Here is an 11,573-nt window from a genome sequence, read left to right as displayed (position 1 = left end):
AAATCAGCTCTTTCACTGAAATGAATAGCATACTTTAATACCATATTCAATTATTTCACTGATATAAGAGTTGTATTTCATAAATGAACTGCATCGAGAAAAGAATTTGTAACAGTGACATTATTTTTCATTTTCAATTTAATGAAACTTTTTCAATGTTATTCTTTTCTACTCTAGGCACAAGGCCCAAAATTTTTGGGGACGGGGTCAGTCAATTAGATTGACTCCAGTACGCAACTGGTACTTAAGTTTATCGACCTCGAAAGAATGAAAGGCAAAGTTGACCTCAGTGGAATTTGAACTCTGAATGTAAAGACAGACGAAATACCGCTAAGCATTTCGCCCTAAGTGCTAATGTCTCTCTGCCAGCTCGTCACCTTATTTTTTCAATGTTATTGAAATCAAAATAGAATAACTTACTAAAATAATGATTTAGTTTCTGGATATTGCTATTTATAGAGAGACAGAACTCATAGCAGCTACACCCTTAATATTGCTACAGTATTTATGCTTATAATTTTCACTTTAAATACTGTTGATATATACGTATTTATTTTCTCCAAATTAGTTTGACATAAAATGAAAAAAAAGAAGTACTTTAACAATGTTTTCATCAAAAAAAAAAAAAAACGTTCTTTAAGAAAAAATTCAAAATAGAAGCATTCCACCAGAGGCTTTCTAAAAATGGTAAAACTAGTAATCACTAACAATACAACTTGAATGATTGATAGCTTATAAAATGTTTTAATGCATTAAGGATGGCATCTTCAATGAATGTATGTCAGATGGTCACTCATATTGGCTAGATACAAAAAAATATGGGCAATACTACATTTAAAGACCATTACAAATCACTGTTGATAAGATCAGTGGAGCTGCAGACAAATTATTTTCCAGCTTCATCCCATCAATACTGACTTTCATCCCATCAAGATTGATAAAATAAGTACTGGTGCTGATGTAACCAACTACATGTGACACCAAAATGTAGAGCCTTATGCTTATGCCATTTTTATTAATATGAGAGCGGTGGATTGGCAGAACCATTAGAGCATAAAACAAAATGCTTTTCGTAATTGTTTCCATTTTTTTAATACATTCTGAGTTCAACTTTGCCTTTCATCCTTCCAGGGTTAATAAAATAAAGTGCCTGTCAAGTACTGATGTGCATATAATCAACTGCTTCTTGTCTCTCAAATTGCTGGCCTCGTGCCTATGTAAAAAATAGCAGGTACTTGTCTCTTGTTCAACTCTGTCTACAATTTGGAAGGACACATTGGTTATCCTAGATATTATATGAGCAAAAAAGAAGGCAGTGAGCTGGACAAAATGCTTCATGGCATTTCTTCTGGTTATTTATGTTCTGAGTTCAAATGCCACCAAGGTCAACTTCCCCTTTCATCCTATAAGTACCAGTCAAGTACTGGAGTCCATGTAATTGACTGGCCCCCACTGCCCATAAAATTGCTGGTTTTGTACCAAAATTAGAAAGAATTATATGTATAAAAAATAACAAAAAAATGTGGAATACATCTGATGAAAGGTTTGCTCAAGCTGAGCTGACCTGGGGTTAAATAGTAATCATAATAGTGGTATAGCTTTTACAGTATCTATTACAGAAATGAGATTCTAAGCTGTAGGAATGTGAGATTTACCTTGACAAGGCCTCCAGTGTACTGTGCTATAGATTTGTCTGCACCATTGGTGGGTTTAATTAAAGACATGTCTTCACTCCAGGAAGGCGTAACACTGAGGAAATATTCTTCTGCTAAAGCTACTAGAGCCTCATGGTCCATACCAACACCAGCCAGTACCATACGGTCAGGTGTATGATGATTGTGAAGATATGTATAGAGTAATTCTTTGTTAATGATGGAAACATTTTCACTTGGGCAAATCTTTGGCAGACCTAAAGTATTATTTTGAAAAGCAGCCTAAAAATAGATAACAAATCTCCAAAAATAAGGTTTAAGAAAATATAAGTAAGTTTAAGAAAAAATAGTTTAAGAGAAAATAAGTAAGTTTAAGAAATATACAAATATATAATTTCTGATGATTAGATTCATGAATTCTAAGACAAGATATGTAAGGATTATGTCAAACAATTCATGAATCAGTATTGGATACTGAACACGTCCTGCAATTTTGAGTAAATAAATTTCTTTCAATTCAATCAACCACAACAAAAAGTATCAGTTCAACATTGTCAGAGTGTGGTAAACTCAACAGAAAACAACCTATTAATCAAAAACAGACATCCAAATAAATATTGAAAGGGTTTTTCTTTTCCTACTTTAGAATATTTTCATGTGCATACATGTGCATGCACATGCATACACACAACACACAAGCAAAATAAAAGCATGAACAAAATGTCCAAATTATCTAGTTAGATAATTTTTCAAAATACTTTTTAGGTGCAGCTACACCTGTGCTTATATATATGTAGATGCAGGCAAGACTGTGTGGTAAGAAGTTTGCTTCCCAACCACAGGATTTTGGGTTCAGCCCCACTGCATGGCACCTTGAGCAAGTGTCTTCTACTATAGCACCAGGCCTTTTAAGTGGAATTGGTAATTAGAAACTGAAAGAAGCCTCATCATCATCATCATTTAACATCTGTTTTCCATGCATGGCTTGGATGGTTTGACAGGAGCTGGTAAGCGAGAAGATGGCACCAAGCTCTACCGGTCTGCTCTAGCATGGTCTTTAGAGCTGGATGCCCTTCCTAATGCCAACCACTTTACAGAGTGTAATGGGTGCTTTTTATATGTCACCAGCACTACCGAGGGAGGTCACCAAGTAACTTGCAAGACAAAGCTCCCTCAACTGAGATGGGGAGTAGTATTGGGGGAGGTAGTAGCTATGTGCCAGGTGATGAGAGGTTTGAATATGAATAGATTTCTGTCTTGCTACAGAGGAGAGAATGGTTGTGTGTGTGTGTGTGTGTGTGTGAGTGAGAGAAAGAGAGAGGTGGGGGATAGTGGCAATGTGTCAGGACATGTTCTCAAGGTAAAAGGAAGTGAATATAAATAAAATGGTAGAGTATTGCCCAAGGTGCATGAGCAGGGAGTTCATAAATGTGCAGAGGGGGAGAGGGGAGAAAAATCAGTGAGTAAAGAAACATAGATATATGTATGTGTGCGTGTGTGTTTGTGTCTCCTTGTCTTGATATTACTTGAAGGTTGTCAAATGTATGTCACTGCTATACAAGCTGTACCAAATTTTTTCTTATCTGCTTCCCCACTGGCTAAATAAAGCTGTGTCCTAGTTTCCCTTCTGGCAGTCTGATACAATTACCTGCTACCACCATTCTTCCAGTCCTTCCAAGCCTGTTTCTTTTCCTTAATGGCCCTGTCAACAACACTGTTTCACTACCATGTTACCTTGGGTCGAGAGGGGACTTTGCACCATTCACAGATTTGGTCAATGGCCCTCAGCAAGTTGTCCCGTAGAAACCCCCAGTTGTCTTCCACATCATGTGATGCTATAACCCCCTCTATTTTGTCAAAAACTTTGAGTAATACATCTCTAAATCTCTGTCCATTCGCAGGATCTTTAAGCTTCCAGACCCTTCTCCTATATGCAGGTTGTCTTCTGGGCATCCATTTAGCCCTGATCCCGAAGTCGCTAACTACTAGTCTATGTTGTGGGATACATTCTTCACCTGGGAAGGGTTTGGCATTCATAAGTAGTCATCTTTCCCTTTTCCTGGCGAGGATGTAGTCAATTTGACTAGTGTGTCTACCAGATCAGGAGGTGACTGGCAGGTTTCCTGAAGTTAGTATTGCAAACCATAAGATCATTTGCATCACAGAACTCCAGCAGCCTGGTTCCCTCCTTATTGCGGGAATCAAAACCATAGCTTCCATGTACGCCATGGAAGCCCCCCGCATGTTGTCCAGCATGCCCATTGAAGTCACCAGCCACAAAGAGAAGGTCCCTATCATTCGTCAACGTGGTTGTCATAAAATCGGTCTTTCTGTCCATCAGGTAGTCCTGGCTGAGGAGCATAGGCCGAGATAATGGTTGCTAAGACGATAAGTAGGCTAGTCCAATACATATAAACAGTGGACGTGATAGCTAGTCATGGAAACGTCGCGTGGAGTATGCTGGAGCCGTCGGTAGACTAGACGTCAAGTTCTGTCGAGTCCAGTCGTCGGAAGTGAGAGTTCGGTAGTTGAGTAGAGGAAAATGTTATTGGCGAAGGCACGCTGTCCGAACATGCGATATAACAGTGGCGACGAGGTTTCGAATAGTACCGAAATGGAAGAGTTACTGAAAGCTGTTGTCAAACAACATGAGCGGCAACAGCAGCAACTACAGATGTTAACAGAATTGTTACTGCAGTGGAGAAATACGACAGAATCATTTTCAGTGGACTCTGACACGGACTTGTGACACATTCACCTTATTACATAGTGTATTCAGTGGTAGATCCCACAGGTCGAATTCTTCCATTAAATCTGTCTTGAACAAATTCATTGTATTCTTAGATACCATTAGTCTACTGTTACGTGTCATGTTTTGCGAAACAGCAATGCTGCCAGTGTCAGGGAATAACATGATAATAGTGAGATAGAATTGAAAATCTTAGAGCTTTCAGTCAGCCAATTTGTGATAAAATTAGAGAAATGAATAAGTGACGATGTGACAAAATTAAATAAATGAATGAATAAGTGACGATAGTAAATGTGCATGAAAGAGGGAGAATTGGATCAAGTGAAGGGAACTTAAGTTTGATTTTAAAACATAACAGCGTGGAAGATGAAACTATGTTTACATAGGTAATGAAATACATAGAATAATGAAAAGAACAAATAAGGGGATTATGATCTGTGCAGGAAGGGAGGTGTTAGATTTCTTATCTGAATATCTTCTGGATTTGTATTCTTTTGGCAGGGCTGTAAGAGATTATGATTGTTTAAGTAATGATGAGAAAATATAAATCAATGCTTGTTATATATAGCAAGCTACACTTACAGAATGGATATATTCCATTAACAGTGGTTCTGGTTCTGGTTTCATATTTAAAGATTCAAGTTCAAAGTTGATCATACACCTAACATCTTCCAACTGAAAAAAAAAAAAGTTTCTCAAAGAGAGTGATAATTATAATGTATCAACAACATTGGTACATATAATTAGTAGGGAATAAACAATATATAGAACAGAAAAAACAACAATTACCATCAAAAACAAGTGTGCAGTATATATACAATAATATATCAATGATGATGACTTTCCTAAATACAAGCTCTCTTTTTTATAAAGGTGAAGAGGCACAACCAAAGAGATTACAGATCAGCCTATTATTGCATGGCTAAGAAGTTTGTTTCATATTTTGATTCCACTGTGTGGTACCTAGGGCAAATGTTTTGCAGCAAAGCACAAGGCTGATTAACCTGGCTATCAGCTTGCTTCAATATATACAACTTTTTGCTATAATTAAAATAAAACCAAACGCAAACTCTACAGTATTGTTTGACCAGCTAGAAATAGCAATTAAAACCTTCGTAAGTCACATTCTCTACAATTTAAAAAGAAAGTGTATGTTAATGTAGTTTTGGTTATATGAAAAGATGACATGGTCATGGCTGGAATGCCTATGATCATAGATAGGTCTGCCTGATTAGAGCTCTTATTTACATAGTACCACAAACCATTCACTTCTTTCGATTATACAAGCTACATGTCCAACAAAGAAAGCTTTGTTTTGGTCACGCTCAACCTGCTTAAAATAACAGCCATATCTCCCTTAAGTCACATCCAACTGTCTTACAAAATGAAAGATACAGATGATCTAGCCATTAATATTAAAAAAAAAAAGGTAAAAACCTGGAACACTTTTGATCATAGTGGTGCTCAATCATAAGGTTGCTTGGGGCTAAAACAACTAAGCTGAACTCTTCTTGTTTCCTTAGTATATTTCAGTTATATTCTTTCCAATTTATGCAGATATACTCATATACAGGTACACTGTGTAGTTCCTCTGCCTATATATATACATATTAGGTAAGTTCTGTAGTTCCACTGCACATATACAGATATTCTGATACATAAATATTATGTGTAGTTACATTGTCCATATAGATATACTATGTGGTTACACTGCCCTTCTATAAATATACTGTGTTAATGCTCCCTTTCAGCATGGTAAAAGTATCACAAGATCCTACTTTATTCCTTCTCTTTAGAAATCAATAATTAAACACTATTGTAGTAGCTATGCAATAATATTTTGACAGTTTATTTCAACCAACATTTTAAAAATTTAATTTTTTTACTTATTTTTCTATGAAGAGTACCACAATGCTATTTCAACCACCATCACCATCACTGCCAATCTACATTTTACTTTTTTCTTTAACACCCAGGATATTTCAACTTTTCTCAATAAACTCCAAATTCCTGACAATTCATTTTTTTTTTATTGTTTCCTTGGGTTTTGTTTTGCTAGTTTGGGGGTCAGCAGTAGTTTTCAAATGACATTTTTTCCAAATATTTTCAATAGTTTAAAAGTTAATAGCACATGCGTAGACACTAAAATTATGAAGATTTCTATTAGATTAATCAGAAGTTATTATCTTAAGTGACAATATTAAACTAATTACCAATTTTAAAATGTCAGTGTATTATGGACAAATGATAGCTGAGATGATATGAATAAAGACAAACCTCGTCCTGTGTAAGTCTTGGTTTTAAAACCACTTCTGACAGAATATCAATAACAGATGGAAGACTGGCAGTTTTAGCTGACATGGCATATATTAGTGTGTCTCTGAAATAACAAGTTTTAGGCATATAAATATATTAAGTTCTACTTTTCATGCTATCTTCATGTGTGTGCATGTGATGAGCATATTTGTGTGTGTGTAGAAATAACAGCCATATATCCTTCAAATCACATTCTACTGTCATAAAATAAAAGATAAATTGAAAAATATAGTCCTTGATACACTATCATCTTTATCTCATCACAGGCAGTGATTTACAACTCAAAGCTAACTTGTTTCGATGCCTCTCACAACACACAATAATATGGTGCATTTATTCTAAAAACTGGGACATACATATCCCAGTTTTTAGAATAACTACATCATCATCATTATTTGAAAAAAAAAACAAAAAATGTGACAGTCATAGATGAAAGGCTTTTGATTATAGATCTGTTTGATTGAGATATATCTGGAGCAGTCTTTCAAAGATGATTATTTTTGAAAACAACATGGTGGTGCACAATATTTAATCTAAATCTTAAGGAATTGTGTAATAAATTTAATAAAATGTTAGAGATTTGTGAACTTGTAAAAACAGACTACTTAGCAATGAGAACACCTCTATATGATTACCTGATTTGCTAAAAGTAGCAGTCAAATTTTATCTCAGATTACACCTTAGTGTCTTAACCTGCAGGATAATGTTCTGGAAACATTATGCTTTAAAAAAGACAGGATGATCAGAGCGTTAATGTTCAGTCAGACGAATCAGGACCGACCCGGGACCCAATAACAACAACTGGCTGCTAGCAACTCACCTGGAACCTTGACAATCACTGATTCCACCATGTTTCTCAAGTTCCTGTAGAATATCATCTCGGTTTTTGAATTTGGCAGTTGACTAAAAGTAAACAAAATAGAAGACAAGAATAAACAATCACAATAGTTCGCGCACAACTTAGTGAAAAAGATATCAAAACTGGTTGACAGGATTAAATAGAATTATTACTATAATCATTGAAACTAGAATTTAAATCTGTTTTTTTTTTACATTAGTATATAGAAGCTGGATCAGCTTCACTGACTCAATGGAGGGGAGCACAATTTTCTATGTTTCAAAATAAAGGATTTAGCACAGTGATTTTCAACCTCTTTTTGATACACAGTATACTGAATAAGGCACTATAATGTTATGGTGCACCATAGCATCTCTACTCTCCCTCCACTGCCATCAGTGTTACACTTCTTTCAGTCTTCATAGTATTTCCTCTCACCCCATAAATGCAACCTTCTGGAATCCTATCCCCGGCTACATACTGACCAACAGATGCTTTAACAGAACACTACCTAAATCAATCTCACTAGTCTTGCAAAAGTGTTTGCAAAAGTGACAGTCATTGTCATTCTGTCTCTGACCAACTCACCAAAGCAAAAAGTAATTTATGTTACTTAATTGTTTAGCTGTTAATACGTACTGGAATCAGATAATGTTACCGATAAAATGTTGTATAAAACAGACAATATTACAAACAGATTAATGGAATTGCTTAGTTTTAAGATATACATTTACAAAAACGAACCCAATTTGGTTTACAGAAATACATAGAAATAGAAATATAAATAAAATATTGGAAAATAACAAACCATAAAAGCCATCTTCTCAGTAAAATGTGAGATGCCACTTGGGTAAGCCACTTCATATCGAGAGCCAGAGTTTATAACCACTGTAGAACAAAAAGAACACTTAATAAGACTACAATGATACAGGGCTTTATACAATGAAGATCTTGATTGTGTACAATTGAAGGAATAAGGCTCCTATGGCAGAGTACTGTATGAGATTTCACCAACTGAGAACTAGCAACAAGTTAACAAGAGAGCCTTTACATTATCACTTGCTCTGCCAGAAACAGCAGCCAAATATGTCTCATGTCATGTCCTATTGTCCTAAGAAAAGGGAGGACATACTGGACAATGTAGTCTGCATAAGTCATAGCATGAATGTCACTGATCATAGGCCAGCTCAGTCAAAGACAACTTGGAGCTAGACAATAATAACAACTGGTTATAAACACACCAGGGAACAATATATTTGCAAAGTAAAGAGAACATGTTTTTTGAATTAAGAAAAAAGAGAGAGAATGAAAAAGATTAAGGTCTGAATGAAATTTGATAATACTCACCACCAACTGTACAAAATTGACCAAATTTATCTTGAGATGCTACTCGCAGACCATTTGCCAGAACTGAAACTTTAGTCTCTTGCTTTTCACCTGATACCCTAGCATATTTCCCATCAGGAACATGAGGCACAGGGGACGATAATGGTATTGTTAAAATATCCTGGCATTTGTTTGACTGGGAAGAAAATGCCCTAAAATTAAAGAAAAAACACCAAAAACTTATAAGTGGAAACATTTTTATATGTATTAAAATTTCAAATCTTTTTCATTTGAAAATGAGGCACAATGGCTGTGAGGAGGAACTGCTTGACAAAGGAACACATTATAAGGATTTAATTGCCACCACTGTTACTGCTATAACCACTACCACCTTGTGATGGTACAGAATTTCAGTCAGGTTTCACTCTAACTTCTTGGTTAAATTGTTAATGAAAGAAAGGGTAACTAACTACAAAAAAAAAAAAAAATCAACTGTTTCAATTAAAATCATCCCAGACATATTAGAGAGGAGAAATATTAAAATTTTAATTTGTTGAAAAGTATTTTGCCTTGTGACTGGAATTTGGAAGATAGTAATTGTGCAAAAGCATGGCATATATACACCTATGTGTGTGTGTGTATCTTAATTAATGAATGACAAAAGAACAGGAGAGAAACAACTGTGCTAAGAAGCAGTGATTACATAACTCCTGTTCTTTTGTCATTCATCAATTGATTTAATACTCTGTATTCTAATACTTTACCCTAAAGCATAAGTATATTGATCTGATTATTAGTAGCACTGTGCCTAAGTGAAATCATAAAATATATATTTAGTTGGAGGAACAGGTGTGTGGTAAAGAAGTTTACAAACCCAACCACATGGTTTTGGGTGCAGTACCACTATGTGCTACCTTAGGCAAATGTCCTATAGCACTGGGTCGACCAAAGCCTTGTAAATGGATTTGGTAGATGGAAACTGAAAGAAACCTGTTGTATTTATATTTATTTTTATATGTGTATATGCAGTTTGGTTTTGTACCTGGGAAGAGTACCACAGATACCATCTTCCTAATGAGACAGCTGCAGGAAAAGTACTTGGCCAAAAGTAAGCCATTGTACTTAGCCGTTGTTGACCTGGAGAAAGCTTTTGACAGAGTTCCCCGCTCTGTTATATGGTGGTCTCTAAGGAGGTTAGAAGTAGAGGAGTGGCTTGTTAGAGCTGTACAAGCCATGTACAGTGGTGCTGTCAGTAAGGTGAGAGTTAGCCATGAATACAGGGATGAATTTAGTGTTCAGGTAGGGGTTCACCAGGGCTCAGTTCTCAACCCACTCTTATTCCTTATAGTCCTCCAGACCATAACAGAGGAATTCAAAACTGGATACCTGTAGGAACTGCTATATGCTGATGACCTTGCTCTTATTGCAGAATCTGTAGCAGAATTGGAGGAAACAAAACCTGCAATCAAAGTTAACCAAGCAAAGACCAAAGTTGTTGTTAGTAAAAAAGAAGACAAAACTCTCTTTACAACAATGAATCCATTCTGCCCAGCATACTTTAACTCTCCCAATTCCTCACCTATTGTCATAATTTTTTTTCTTATCCCCTCTTTCAGTGATGATAGTTCTTTCAGCAGTGAGTTACAGAGTGCCCTCACTAGTGCAGGTGGCATGAACAAAGCACCTAGTACACTCTGTCAACATGTTGGTGTTAAGAAGGGCATCCAGCCATAGAATCAAGCCAAATGTGGTCCTCTGACCTGTTAAACCATCTAATTCATGCCAATATGGAAAACATATAAAATGATACCCCTCCCAATCTATTCCTGTCAAACTTTCTCAGCTACTCATCTTCATAATGCCTACATCTTCCCCACCCCCTCTGACTATGACACTTTTGCTAAGCTGCTATAATTATGAGAGCTGAACTGTATGTATTCCTTCCACCTTTTTGTGCAGCCAGTAATCCTTCTTCTTGGAATGACTTCCTTTGCTACACATCCTACTCTCTCAACACTGTTATTAAAATATATATCCACTGTTTTTGTATGTGGCAGATGTTCAGGAGCAATAAACACTGAAAATGTGCAGAAAACAACTTTGGCCACATGCCAGGGAGAAATACAAGACTTAGTTGATAGCTTCCGCTATCTAGGTGACCAAGTTAGTAGTGGGGGAGGGTGCACTGAATGTGTAGCTGCTAGAATAAGAATAGACTGGCCAAAGTTCAGAGAGCTCTTACCTCTGCTGGTGACAAAGGGTCTTTCTCTCAGAGTAAAAGGCAGACTGTATGACGCATGTGTACGAACAGCCATGCTACATAGCAGTGAAACATGGGCCATGACTCCTGAGGACATGCGTAAGCTCGAAAGGAATGAAGCCAGTATGCCCTGATGGATGTGTAATGTCAGTGTGCATACTCGAAATAGTGTAAGTACCTTGAGAGAAAAGTTGAACCTAAGAAGCATCAGTTGTGGTGTGCAAGAGAGACGATTGCACTGGTATGGTCATGTGATGAGAATGGATGAGGATAGCTGTGTGAAAAAGTGCCGCACCCTAGTGGTTGAGGGAACCTGTGGAAGAGGCAGGCCCAGGAAGACCTGGGATGAGGTGGTGAAATACAACCTCTGAACATTAGGCCACACCGAGGCAATGACTAGTGACCGAGACCTTTGGAAATATGCTGTGCGTG

The 11,573-nt window shown here is 36.6% G+C and overlaps 1 protein-coding gene across 1 annotated transcript in view; it reads right to left on the bottom strand.

Moving 5' to 3' along the window:
- Nucleotides 1-11,573, bottom strand: part of LOC106881124 (mitochondrial-processing peptidase subunit alpha) — a 19,880-nt gene that overhangs the window by 4,305 nt on the left and 4,002 nt on the right. The window contains exons 2-8 of the mRNA XM_014931385.2: nt 8,903-9,093; nt 8,364-8,443; nt 7,538-7,620; nt 6,679-6,781; nt 4,984-5,076; nt 1,618-1,934; nt 34-88 (exon numbers count right to left, since the gene is read on the bottom strand). Coding sequence (XP_014786871.1) covers nt 34-88; nt 1,618-1,934; nt 4,984-5,076; nt 6,679-6,781; nt 7,538-7,620; nt 8,364-8,443; nt 8,903-9,093 — 922 coding nt within the window. The remainder of the gene's footprint in view (nt 1-33; nt 89-1,617; nt 1,935-4,983; nt 5,077-6,678; nt 6,782-7,537; nt 7,621-8,363; nt 8,444-8,902; nt 9,094-11,573) is intronic.

Source organism: Octopus bimaculoides, chromosome 2 (genome assembly GCF_001194135.2).
Source record: "Octopus bimaculoides isolate UCB-OBI-ISO-001 chromosome 2, ASM119413v2, whole genome shotgun sequence".
Classification (NCBI taxonomy): domain Eukaryota; kingdom Metazoa; phylum Mollusca; class Cephalopoda; order Octopoda; family Octopodidae; genus Octopus; species Octopus bimaculoides.
The sequence above is the reverse complement of the archived record's forward strand: the minus strand, read 5'-3'. Positions and strand labels throughout refer to the sequence as shown.